The sequence below is a fragment of the Callospermophilus lateralis genome, chromosome 10 (assembly GCF_048772815.1).
Source record: "Callospermophilus lateralis isolate mCalLat2 chromosome 10, mCalLat2.hap1, whole genome shotgun sequence".
In the NCBI taxonomy this organism is placed as follows: Eukaryota; Metazoa; Chordata; class Mammalia; order Rodentia; family Sciuridae; genus Callospermophilus; species Callospermophilus lateralis.
In genome coordinates this window covers 25,663,248-25,677,538 of record NC_135314.1, presented here as the reverse complement: position 1 = coordinate 25,677,538, position 14,291 = coordinate 25,663,248, and the positions used below count along the sequence as shown (strand labels likewise).

General features: G+C 33.0%; 1 protein-coding gene across 2 annotated transcripts in view; it reads left to right on the top strand.

The window, feature by feature from the left end:
* Positions 1–14,291, top strand: part of Usp25 (ubiquitin specific peptidase 25) — a 139,994-nt gene that overhangs the window by 90,783 nt on the left and 34,920 nt on the right. For both annotated transcript variants that reach the window (XM_076868800.1, XM_076868799.1), the window contains exons 15-18: positions 1,518–1,588; positions 2,363–2,591; positions 3,895–4,095; positions 13,574–13,713. In XM_076868800.1, the coding sequence (XP_076724915.1) occupies positions 1,518–1,588; positions 2,363–2,591; positions 3,895–4,095; positions 13,574–13,713 (641 nt within the window). The remainder of the gene's footprint in view (positions 1–1,517; positions 1,589–2,362; positions 2,592–3,894; positions 4,096–13,573; positions 13,714–14,291) is intronic.

The window sequence follows — 14,291 nt, the reverse complement described above, 5'->3', positions numbered from 1 at the left end:
AACATTATACTTTAAATAAAGGCAAAGACAAGCAGGTTTCCCTTGAAGAAGAAGAAAGCTATGGTAGATTTGAGGAGTGTGAGGGAAATTTGTATTATGAGGTATAATACTGTGATTCCTCAGGTGTTTGTTTCCCCTCATCTCTATTGATAGTAGATGTTAACAGTATTTTTTTTAACTACTTAATAGAACCCCAACACATTGACATAACATAATTTATTTAATTTTCATAACGATATATTGCTGGCTTTTCACACATATATTTATATACTTTTGTAACTACTATATAAATGTGCCATTTGTGGTTCAAAGTGTGTATATCTTAAATACCGATGATTCAAGATTGTTTCTTTAAAACACTGAATCAAGCTGTGTGTGAGAAAGCCTGTCTCTCAGTGCCCTCCCAAACCCTGGGGACTTTTAATCTGTGGTAGTCTAGGAGTGGAAAATGTGGTACATCAGTATCTTGATGTGTATTTCCTTAATTATGAACTAAGCTGAATATTCATATTTTTCTGTGAATTACTTAGGTCATTTCCTTTTTTTGGTAGTTCTGAAGATGGACAAGGACTTACCCCTGAACTATGTCCCCAGCCTCATTTGCTTATTTTTTTATATTGAGCCATTTACCTTTTTCTTAGTACTTAGAAAATTTAATGTATTATAGATATTAACTTTTTGCCTATAGTGTAGGCTGTAGATAATCTGATTTATCATTTGCCCTTCTTTATACTGATTCTTGTTTGTTTTGTTTTGAAAATATATGGTTTTTGAAGTTATGGGTGTATTTGCAGGGTCTTCTGCTTTATTTATGGTTCCTGGGTTTTCTATCAGGAAATGACAGGTCTTTCTCTGCTCTAAAGTTTCTAGTATTTTCTTTGATCTTTCATGGTTTCTTCCTGATTCTTTTGAATATATTTCCAGTATGTTGTGATTACACTTTAGTTTAGCCATTTCCCTAATAACGTAGATATTTAGATTATCTTGAGTTTTAAAAATTATTATGGAAAACATAGTTATGAACATTCTTATATCAGAGTAGTTTTATAGAATTATTTTCTACTATAAATAGAAATAATTGGAATTGAGAGCCCCATAACTATATTCCCATTGGTGATTTTAATGGGTTTTTATTCACTTAATATATATGTGCATGAATTGTGGTGAAGTTATTTTCTTTTATTCTTAAGTTATTTCATTTTAGTATTTAAGAGGGAGTTAGCTTTAATTTTTATTGAGTCTTTCTTTTATATTGAAAAACAAACTTGTATCAAGTTCTATAAATTTTCTAGATGATACATTTGCTTTGGTTTTTCCCTGTGCATTTGCGACATATCTTTTATGAAAGAGAACTATATCTCATTTTACACAGATCCAGATAGTAACATTTTATGAAATGTTTCAGAAATTTTCCTTTTTTCTCTAATATGTTTATAGGTAAACTTTCATCCTGGTATTATAATTTTCAGTAGAAATACACTTGATGTTAATCACTAAATGTCACCTTGCATCATTAGATTTGCAGGAAAGCATATCCAGAATCCATCGAACAATTGAACTGATGTACTCTGACAAATCCATGATACAAGTAAGTGAAATTTTTAGCTAATAATCATTATCAAAATTACTTACATGTATTTTAAGTTATGTTTACATTATTTATCTTAATTAAATTCTTTGTTACATGTTTTGTTATAAATTTTATTATAAAATAACAAAAAAGCTAAATGATGTACATTTTTTAATTACAAGTGAATGGGAAAAATTTCATGACAAATTATATAACAGATTTTCTCCATTCAGTTGTATTATTCTGAACCTATTGCTTACACATTTTATAGTTTTACAATACAATTTATCAAAAAATTTCAAAGGTCTCAATTTTTTGGAAAAGTTCTATAGGAAAAAATATGTGATTGTTTTAAGGATAGAGGATGTGTTGAGAAACCTTAAAGCTCAAAGCATTTTAACTTCTGGCATATAGTATATAATTTATTTTGCTAGCCACCAGTTATGAAGTTTTGGAAAAATCATGTATTATATGGAAAACTTCACCCTGAGTTCTATGTTCAAGAAAAATAAATAGATCAACAAATACCTACACAACAAATGTATTTTGAAAGTTTCAGATAATCATTCTCATATGCAAACACACATTTTATGTATCTTTAGCTTTTTTAATTTCCCTCTTTTTTGTGAGTTTATAGTTTAATGTTTTTTAAATTCAAGATTTTAATTCTAACCTATTAGAAAAATGTGCATCCATGCTTCCTCTCAAATTGGTAGTTTTGGGTTTCATAGAATGTGGTATTATTAGACTACTAATAGTTGCAGTTTAACTTTTTTTTTCTTCTTTTTTTAGGTTCCTTATCGCTTACATGCTGTTTTAGTTCATGAAGGCCAAGCTAATGCTGGGCACTACTGGGCATATATTTTTGATCATCATGAAAGCAGGTGGATGAAGTACAATGATATAGCTGTGACAAAATCCTCATGGGAAGAATTAGTGAGGGACTCTTTTGGTGGTTATAGAAATGCCAGTGCATACTGTTTAATGTATATAAACGATAAGGCACAATTCTTAATACAAGGTAAGAGTATAAAATATATAGTGTAGTATATAGTTTTAAATAAGTGGCACTTCAGTGGGACTTTGTCCTGTGCTGTAATTATTAATTGACACAGAGGGTGATGTTCCATGATTAGGTAATTGGAAGTGAGAAAGCTGGAATTGAAAAGTTATTGTCCAGAACTGAGAGCTGGCATACATTTCGTACTTAAGAGTTGACTATGAAATGTAAATCTGACTTTTTTTCTCCTTTCTAGAAACCTTTTAATGATTACACCCACTTAACTAACTCATTTAAACTCCTTAGCCTAACAGAAGGCCTGTTTTCTGGCCTTGTCAGTCTTTCCAGCTTCAGTTATCACCTTCGTTCATTTTGAACTTTATATACTTCACTGATATTTGAGTTACTTTCTGTATTCAGCTCACATCAAACCACTCCACACATTTATATCTCTGTGTTCTTAAGTGTTTTATTTTTTTCCAGTAGTGTTCTTCATTTTTCTTTTGCCTAATTCCTACTCCTCTGTTAAGATTTATTTCAGGTGTCATCTCTGTAGTTTTTCTTAACCTGCCAGGAAGTACCTCTCCTTGTGCTATCCTAGCATGCTTACATTGGCCATTTATTCTTGTGTATTATAGCTGTCTTCGCTCTGATCTGCTCAGAGTTGGAGTCAATGGCTTACCATACCTTAATCTTTTTGTTTCTAATATGAGCTATGCATGTAGAAAACATTTTTTTGAAGCTGATAAAATCAACTTTTGTTTTTAAGCATTCAGCAAAAACAAGCAGTCCACTTATAGCTGAAAATGTGAAGTTTATTTTGTTTGTGTGCATAGTAGAGGTCGAGTGAGTCTTTTAAATAGTATTTATATAATGTTTTAAAATATCTTGTTATATTTATTAGTTTTTATAATTGTGTATTTTTATTACTATACATTACTGCTTCAGATGAAAAATAATTTTAGTTTTATTTTGAGCCTCATAAAATTGTGAGTTACTTTGAAAAGTTTTACTTCACAAGTAATCAAACGTCTGGTATTTTCTGAAATAAAAACCTCAGTGTTGGAGTAGTAAAAACTTTTCTCTTTAGAGTAAAAACAAGTGACAGAATTACCTAAATGACTTATCAAATATTTGTATTATTGTTTTTTCTGAAAAGCATTTGGAATTTTTATAAAAATCAAATTATATTGATATGGTATACTGTAATAATGCATAGTATATGTTCCATTTGAAATAATATGTAGTATATAACCTTATTTGGAGCTTTGCATTTTTCTTTTAACTCTTAATTTTATACTAGTTTTTGAAATATGATTTGCAGAGGAGTTTAATAAAGAAACTGGGCAGGCACTTGTTGGAATAGAAACATTACCACCAGATTTGAGAGATTTTGTTGAGGAAGACAACCAGCGATTTGAAAAAGAACTTGAGGAATGGGATGCACAACTTGCCCAGAAAGCTTTGCAGGAAAAGCTTTTAGCATCTCAGAAACTGAGGGAGTCTGAGTCTTCTGCGACATCAGGTTTGTCCATTTTTATTAAGTTGTATTTTATTATCAGCAAACTTACATTTGTTATTATTGTGTTATAAAAATAAGATATGCTTATTGAATTTAAAAAAAATTCTTAAACTTTTAAGTATGAAGAAGCCAGTAGAAATTATCTGAAATTCCAGCAGTCAGTAATAACCACAGGTAACATCTTAATTACCCATTGGCCAGGCATCTTTGTTTGTATGTAGACCTTTTTTCAACATAAGTGTGATGATTTTGCTGACTTTCTAACTACCCTGCCTACTTTGAGTGAGCTAGTCTCTTAGCAAGAAGCAAGAAAAGCTGTGAAATAAGCAAGCAATGCAGCCAGTTCACTAAATCTATTAGAAGAATGAAATCTAATAATTTCGGATTTTAGAGAATGACACTATTGGTATATCCATATATATTTTATGTAGTATTGAAATAGTACCATTAATACAGAATATTTTATTTTAGAAACTACTTAAGATTAAAAACAAAGTTAGACAAAATAAACTGTTTACTTTATTCCAAATTTAAAAAACATATAGACCTATAAAACAGAGATAAATTTAAATACTAAAAAATGTCATTCTTGACAGGCATAGTGGTGTAAGTCTATACCAGTGACTTGGGAGGCTGAGGCAGGAGGATTGCAATTTTGGCAACTTAGAGAAACCCTGTCTCAAAAAAAAAAAAAAAAAAAGAAAAAAAGAAAGAGCTAGGGATGTAGCTCAGTAGTAGAGCACCCCTGGATTTAATCCCCATTACCACAGAAAGCACAGCTATTCTCAAACCTTAGCTGATGAAATCAATAAAATACTGAAAAGAAACACAGCAAAAATAAAGAAAATGTGTTCCAGTAAAGTTGAAAATCTTTAGATCCTTTTAAAAAGTCAATTTCATCATCACAGAGTTGTGATATAGTTTGGATTAGGATTATTTCCTGCTATAGAGAAGTGCTAGTTCTCTGTAGTCATTGGGGAAATGAGAAGATATGAATTAAACCTAGGTAATTTTCTCAAATTTATCTCTCTCATTTTTCCTATCACATTGAGTGGATATTTTCTTAATAACTTTTGTTGTTGTTGTTGCAAGATCTGAGTGTTGGAAGCATTTCAGGGTTTTTTTTTTTTAATTTCATTTTTTTAAATAGTCTGATTTACATGCAGCATTATGTAGGTGGGTTTCAGAATTATCATTTAGAGAGTTAGGTGGAATTGTTTTTTTAGTGAAAAACTTGCAATACCACATTATGGTATTGTGACCAATTCTAGGCATGCACAAATCTGTTCACAGTCTTGACTTTTTTAAATTATAAATTGAATAGTTGAGTCACTGATTTTGATTTTAGGCAGACAGTTCAGAATTTTAGACCCAGGTAATGATATTATGACAACAAAGATATCCACATTTGGATACTTAAACATCACATATTGCACTTGAGTATCACCATTGGGAAGACTCTATGGTTATGTAGGATTTTGCTTTCTTCCCAGACATCCACAGCTGTCACACAGAGCAGGCAGTGCTCCATGAGTCCACAACAATGTAGATTCAGGAGATATCAAACGGTTATTTTATTTTATTAGAGCTCTTTGTTTATACATAGTATTTGAGTTCATCCAGACAAACTCATGCATGCATAAAAATCTATTTCAGTTCATGATTTTATCAATTTCAGTTCATGAACAAAAGAGTTTTTTGGTTCAAATCAGTTCCTTTCATTTTTAACCCAATTCCATCCCTTTGTGACATCATATTGGTCTTCTGTTTATATCCTTCGTAGACCATTGTCTAGAATTTGCCCAAGATGGAGTTTTTGTGTTGTTCTTCCCTTAAGGCAATTCACATGTGATTTTTCTCAACTTGCTCTTAGTAGGAGGAAAAGGCTGCATAATTAAATTGTGTGCTAGTAGTCCCTGAGACCTCAGGCATAGTGAATGCATTATTCATTGCTTGATCTACTTTATTCCTGGTTCATCTATATTTTGTGAAAGCAAAATGTTAAATTCTGCATAGCCTTCTGCTTTTCATTTTGTCTGTTTCTTGTTAGTCTCCATATTTAGGGTTAACACATTTTATTTCTACTGTCACTCAACTCCATTATGGAGTCAAACTAATATATATTCCCCCAAATATCCCTATTTGATAAGGATCTGCCTTGTTTTACCTTTTATAGTTGTAATTTTATTTTCTCTGGTGTAAAAAGCCATATTCATATGCCTCACACCCTTTTTTCATGATCAGTACTTCCCACCATATACTTTACATGGTGTTTTGTTATTTTTTTTTTAATTCAGTACTAATTTTTGGCCTATGTTTTTATGTCTCTTTTACTGCTGAAATTAGCTTTTGATTGAAGGCAGATATATTTCTGAGAGGAACCAAAATAGCTAAAAGATAAATGCTCAAGTCACATAAAATTGTTATAATCTAACAGACCAAGAATTTAGAAAACAGTGGCAGTACTATCTCTATAGGAAGCGTTATGGCTTCTGTATGAAATATGCATTTTGTTTGATTTAGAAGAAGTAGAATGTACCAAGTTTGTAGATGTAGAAAGTGAGATTGCTTTTAGAAAAGTTATTTTATTACTATATTATCTTTGCTATCATATTAATTAATTTATTCATTCTCTATTGCAGGGGAGTTTAGCATATACAATTGAATAAATGTAATATTTCACTAGAAGCATTTTATCTCCTTAGTAGAGAAATTTTACTTGAATGCTTTTGCCTTCTTCTTATTATTTCTTTTCTTATTTTTCAAAGTAAGTAAATTGTTTAATCTGCTTGAATGCTTCCAGCATCTCAGAGAGAACCTATAGTTGACATCTTTCAGGTTTACACTATGAGTGACTAATAATTCAAGGAAATCTTGTTCATAAAATTTTCCTTATTTCCCTGAAAAATCTTCTCAGTAAAACTGTAACAGAAGAACCAATTAAAATCCAATTTCTACTGAATGACATTCCAAATCATTTTATTATAATATATATTAATCAAATCAGTATTTTTCTCTTCTGCTCACGTGGCCGGGAAAGTCCATTGGCATTAATTCTACAGTACCATTCATCACTTCCCGAAACTGCAATAAAAGTTTCGGTAACGTTATTTTTTTATTTCATGCCACCTCCCACAATCTGTTTACTGCAAAGAAAATCTTAGCTGAATACTTTTATGTATCTTTCTAGGCAGCAGTTCTTTGCCATGGGTGTACATATAAAAATTACCAATTGGAGTTTTCTCTGAGTAGATTCAGTACTCTCCACCTAAGACTTATGGAATGAATCAGAATCTCTGGAGGGAAGATCTGGAATTTGTATTTATTAAAAATCTTCAGATAATTCAGAGGTTATTCTCTGGTAAAGCAACATGACTGTAGGTGTAATTATATACAAGAGAGATTATTCTGAAGGAGAGAAGAACATTTTTGGAATTATTAGTTTACTTGTGTTGTTTCTATCTTAACCAAAAGTATTTGGAGTAGTTACAGTATATATATCATACCCAGATTATGAAAAAGAAAAAAAGAAACTGATATGAAAAATAAGGTAAAAATAGTTAAGATTGATATGAAATGTATACCATAAAGTTTCATGAATTTATTTAGAGATGAGAGGCAAAACTGACTTTAGGACTTCTCTATGAACACTGTCTCAAAAAAAAAAAAGCTTTTTTCTAGACAAGTACATTTAGTTCCTTAAGGGTAAAACCAGGTAGAAAGAAAATATCCTCAGTATCTCAGTTTCTTAGAAGCAGAGCTAGGTATTCTTACGTGTACCTCCATTATCTGGCATAACAACCAACCTATGGTAGATGCCCTGAATTCCTTTCTAAACTGAATTCTTTCCCAGTGGAGTCCAATAACGATGTCCCTAGGCATGGTCCTCATTGTTGGAGAATGCAAGATCTCAGGGGGATAGCCAAAGTGATTTACAGTGAGAGGCTGTTGAAGTTTGTAGGAGGATGTAGCTCTCTATTCAGAAGTAATTTTAAGTACAACTACTGTTCTTAAACCTATATTCTTTATACTCCAGAGATTGTATTTAGAGTGGTACCCAGGAATGTGAAGTCCTAAAAGTTCCACCTGTAATTCAATGCAGTCAGCCTAGTATGGCTCTCTACTGGCTGCTTTTAGGGAATTATTGATTTTTAAATATATTTCTAGAATGGGTGGTCTACATATCTGCCAAATAATCTTCCTGAAATCTCCTACAATGTGATTGTAATGACTCTTTAGAAAATCAAGAAATAAATACTTTTAAAAGGTAATTGAGATGTTACTTTTTTTCTTACAGTTGATCAAGAGCATATTCTTACATTTAATGGAAAGCTAATTGATGGTTGAGTTTTACCACTTGGTAAAATGTTGAAGATCATAATTAGGTAATACACACAAGTAATAATCTCCCCAAATCCCTTTAATCTCTGATATGAAGGTACTCCAAGGAAGCAGCTAAGAGTGCTCTCAGAAGGCCCTGCCTTTTGTAACAGCAACTCAAGTGAATAACACTGCTGTTACACAACCTGTCGAACTTGTCTGGAAAATCTCTTACTTGGATGCCACTTATTTGAAAGTCTCAGGGTGACACTCATGGAACAAATGATTTGAGAAGATATTTTAGGTTATGTTATATACCTCCATAGAGAGTTGGTCACTCATGGTGAAATTAATGCATTAGAAATTTGTAGCAGGTAGGGAGTCAAGAAAAATTCCAGGAATTAAGGAAAATGAGTGTTGCAAAAGTTGTCAACACCTGTCTTCCCATTTGTAGTTTGAATAAGACATTAAACTGAGTTAGTTAGTATATAAAGTGCCATTGAGACCATAAAGTAGATGAAAAAAACAGCATGGTATCTTTATTAAGTTTCTACCATTTATTCAGGCCTGCAAGGGTGAGGTTTTTATATAGTTATAGATAAATAAGAATGATTGTGTGTGTTTATATAGGAAAAGCCAACCATTTTTGTCTTGCTGCTGTTAACAATGAAATAGAAGTTACTTAAATGTTATGTTGAAGTTTTAGTTGTATGAAACCTTCATCCAGAACCAAAAACATTATATTGATATGAAAATGCTTGTTATTTAAGTTAAAAGCCATGTATATCAAATAGTTCTTTTTCATTAAAATATATATATAAAATGTCTGGAAACAGATAGGACCTGAAACAGATAGGCCCTCATTCATCTCTGGATAGTGGAAAGAGCTTTTAATTGACCTCATTTTATTTGTTTGTTACGGTAAATATATTTTTACTCTTTTGATTTGATAAAATGATGACAAAACTTTTTTTTTAAATGAGGAACTTGATTATCATCTGATTCCTGTTATTCTTCCAAGAATACTTCCCTATGAGTACCTTATGTTTCATCTCAACCAGATTACTTATCATTTCTCCTACATGTTTTTTATCAACATGGAATTACTTATAAAGTATGCTTCATCTTAAAAATTTCCTTGTATCATCAATATTTGCCCATTCTTTAAGATCATCTACATATCCCATAGACTTTATGAATGTCTTTTAGGTCACCTCAATACATTCCTGCTACCAAATTTATTATAGCACTCTTTATTGTATATTTATTTTAGCTTTCTTACCACTGGAAAGGCTCCTTAGTTGCAGAGCTTTTATTAAACTCTCATCTGCCCTTACAGTGGATTTGCTTATTCTGTTCCTTCTGCTTGGAGTTGTCTTTTTTTCTCATCTCCCAGATATCAATAAATTCTTCAAGAGCCTCTCAGCTGGCATTTCTTCTGGAAAGTCTTTGTTAGCATGCCACACCATCCCAAGTGTGTGTATTGGGGCTATAGTTCTTTTAATAGGGCTTTATGCATAGTTATTATTTCATTTAGCAACTTGTATTATAATGGAGTATTTATCTGATTTTTCTGGGGATTTCTTAAAATGAATGATGTAAAAACCTAGCACAGTACAGAAAATGGCACAGGTTCAGTAAACTGGATGTATAGTTTGGGTTTCTGATTTCAACCTCTGAGTGCTAAATCTGTGTAGGTTTACATACTGTGGGCTTTAGCAGCACTCAGATCAGTTCCCTGGGAAGTATATACATAGGGAAAGCTCTAGAAAAAAATAGTTCTATGTGGCATTTGGGTAAAATAATATGATATTACTTATAAGGATTTTGGACTCAATCCTGTTTGTGGAAGAAAACATCGGGCCCTGATGACATAAGGTGGATTTCACTGTGTTAATCAAATACAATTACTCTTGCTCCTAAAGACTTTATTTTACATGACTGAAGGTTTAGGCCCATGTCAGATCAGATGGATTTCTTTGCCTTCATTGCATTAAGCTCACATCCCTCTATCAACTAGTGTCATTGTCTTCTATGGTGAGAAGAAAAAGATTGGAAAACCCAAGAAAAAAACTTTATTAACAGAACATTTCTCTCTGTTAAGCTCTAAAGCAGTTGGCTTATGCCAATTAATGAAAACTTCTATAAGCAGATGCACTGCTAAACTGGTAGTAGCCTAAGATTTTCCTTACCTTACCCATTGTGCAGGGGCATAGAGTGTATTGCAGTCAGTCCAAAGTCAGGTACTGTTTATATATGAGGACATTTAACTTCTTCAGTGTTTCTCCTTTGTTGCACACATTTATGCATTCCCACTTATTTTCAGCTTCTCACAACACAACTGTGACCAAAAGACCTGACAAGAACAAGTTTAGAGGAGGAAAGTTTATTTGTAGCTTACAATTTCAGAACTCTTAGTCCATAGACAGCTGGCTCCATTCCTCAGGGCTCCAAGAACATCGTGACAAAAGAGTGTGGTGGAGGGAATTGGCTCCAGACATGATGATCAGGAGTCAGAGAGCTCTCTTTACTATAGCTACATCTCCTCCAGCTATATCCTATCTGTCTACAATTAACACCCAGTTAATCCCTATCAGGGGATTAGTATACTGATTGGGTTAAAACTGTCATAACCCAATTGTTTTACTTCTAAACTTTCTTGTGTTGTCTTACAACAGGAACTTTTGGGGGGACACCTCATGTCTACTCATATCTAATCCATAACACCACCTCTGGTGTTTTGTTTTGTTTTTTAATAGTAAGCATTAGCTATTGCATCCTAGTTATTTATGCCAAAAATTTAGAATCAACTTAATGTGTAGCTTTTAATCCTTTGTGTCCAAAATATGTCTTGAATTTAGCCACTGTTTTCTAATTTTAGAGCTCTGCTATCTAGAAGTACAGTCATTTTTCTCACATATTGCTCTAATATCCCCATGTTCCATTACTGACCTCGAATTTTACTCTCCTTTCTAATCCATTCTTCACATTGTAACCAGAAGTTTGTTTTTGTTTTTAACTTGTGTTGAAGATTGAGCCCAGGATCTTGTGCGCATGCTGAACAAGAATTCTACATCTGAGCTGCACCCTACCTCCAGAAGTTGTTTTTTTTGTTTTGTTTTGTTTTTTTAATTTACCATGTTGCCATTATATTTAATACTTAGCTCACTTCCTATTAACTCTCAACACTTTACATGACATCAAGGCTATTGATGTTTTTGCTCTACCTGTGTCATCAATTGCCATGTCTCCACTCAGATACTGTATTTCAGCCCCACCACCCATTCAGCTCATGCTCATTTCTTGGCCTCTTTGCTCTTCTCTCTTGTGAAACAATTCATGTATCCTTCAGCTTTTAAAGGTCACTTTACCCAGTATCCCACTAACTAAATTGCCCAAACATACCACTCTACCCTGATTTCGTTCCTTGAATGTATTGTCAAAATATTGCCTCAATTTATATCTGTGATTATTTGGTTAATGACTTTCTCCACATTGACTGAAACTTGTTGGAGATGAGACCGGCTCTTTTGTCATATTCACATTCCCTGTGCCTGGCACATAGTTAAATGCTTTAATTAAAATTGTTGGTCACATGAATGGCCCCGAATATATCTTCACATCGTAATACTCCTTTGTGATTAATATTTCCCTTTGGTGATTTCTGAATTTAAAGAGCATTAGGGAGGATGACAGTAGCCCTATTATGTTTTACTAGGTAATTGACAAGGACTCTTACCACTAATATGAAAAGTTTACGGTACTTTCTTATTCTTTATATCCATTCACTAACTTATTAATTCATTCATTCCATTATAATGTTCCTATTTTATGCTAGACTTGAAGAATTAGGAGTACAAAAAGGAGATGGCATCTCTGCTCATGAGATTCTTCCAGTTTAGCAGGGGATGTGGACTTCAAACAAATATAATAATAATAATATAATTAATAACAATAATAATAATAATAATGTTATGATTGTGGTAAATGATACTTGAAAGTTTACGTTTCTTCAGAGCAGTGGTTTCCACATGGATTTTGTCATTGAGTAGACATTTTACGAGGCAGGAGACATTTTTGGTTGTCATACTTTGAGAGAAGGGAACAGTATTAGTGGCACCAAGTGCATAGATGCTGGGGTCCACAGGACAGTCCTTCACACCATAAAGTTATCTGAATGAAAATCTCAACAATCCTGAGGCTGAGAAATCCTGCTGTGGTGGGGGGCTGTTGTCATCCAGCCACACTTCCATATAGAATTGTTATTTAAGCAAGTTACTTTATGAGAAGTGTAAGAGAGCGTGTGAGCCTAAAGACAGAGGGAAGAATATGTGGAGAATTCCAAATGTTGGAAGGTAAACTTCTCCTTCAGTGTACTAGGAAAAGAAAAAAAGGCTCACATGTGGACCTTGTGAGCAAAGGACATAAGGGGACATTTGAGACAGGGACAGAAGCTCCACTGATAGCTTTATCCTCCTAGGTCATATGTAAATTTGGAGATCAGCTATGAAATACCCAGTAGATATTAAGAGTGTTGTTGGATTTGTGGGTCTGGAGCTCAAAAGATAGGTAGGAGTTAGAGGTGCCTTTGAAAGTGTTTACGTGGATGGTATGTGAAGTAGTGAATTATATTACTATTGGTTGCCAATTTGTGCTTGCTTTTCTTTCTAGTACTCAGCTGCCAGGGTCAGGTTCAGAAAAAATAGGTTAGGTTTGTTCAGGGTTAGGATTTTGTCAGGTAGGTGTGTACAGAGATGTTTTATCTTCCATGGAAAGCCAGCCCAGGATTGTTGTACAAACCAAAAGAAAGTTAGTTTGTTTGTTTTTGTTTTGTTTTATAAAATGCTGCAGATTTTTCCAAAATGAGATTTTGGTACTTCTCATTCCAAAAAAAATTTACTATGAATTTCTTAACTTAAACAGTTGTGAGTGCTTTCTTTAATAATTATTTCAGTACTTTTGGTACTCTGATTTTTTGGTTTTGTGTTTTTTTGGGTAAATTTTTGGGGAAAGTGCTATATATTGAAGGATATATTTTATTTTAAATAGAAGACTAAAATTTGGTTATTAGAAATAAATAACACATTCAACCTACTAGTTTACTACTAGTTTAGACTCTGTGATTCATATTAGATATACAATTGATTCTTTTCTCATGAAGCACAAGCAGGAGAACCAGAATATCTAGAGCAGCCATCAAGAAGTGATTTCTCAAAGCACTTGAAAGAAGAAACTATTCGAATAATTACCAAGGCATCACATGAGCATGAAGATAAAAGTCCTGAAACAGTTTTGCAGTCGGTAAGAACTTTTCTTTTGGCTCTCTGAACATAGCCATGCTCACAACATTTCCTCCAGTGCAATTGAAAGCGGCCGGAGCCAGGAGGGAAGGCCACTTCTGGCTCTGCCATGGTGTCTGAATGGGGGACAAGTCGCCTGACCCTGGGTTGTAATTTCCTTAGCTTATCCTTTTAAGGATGCTTTTCTATTAAGTTTCTATCTGTCACATTATGAAGAATCATAATCATAGACAAAATTGTCCATCTGACTTGGAACTTACCAAAGCATAAAGTTCAAAAGCAACAACTCTTTCTCTAGTGCCTTTCCCTTCCCTCCATCTGTAATCTACTTACATTTAAATAGTTGGAAATTTATGATATAAATTCCATTGTTCCATGAAATGTGTTTGTAGTAAGACTACTACATACTCTAGATTAGAGCACTATTATCAGGATAAATATGATGTTCCAAGACAGTTTGTGCATAGTTACAGAGCATCCTGTGAAACAGTTGTCATTATTATTCTACTATTTTGTGCTTTCAAGTTTGTCTTTTTATAACACTCAATTGAGCATAGTGGTGTTGTGTTATTTTATCAG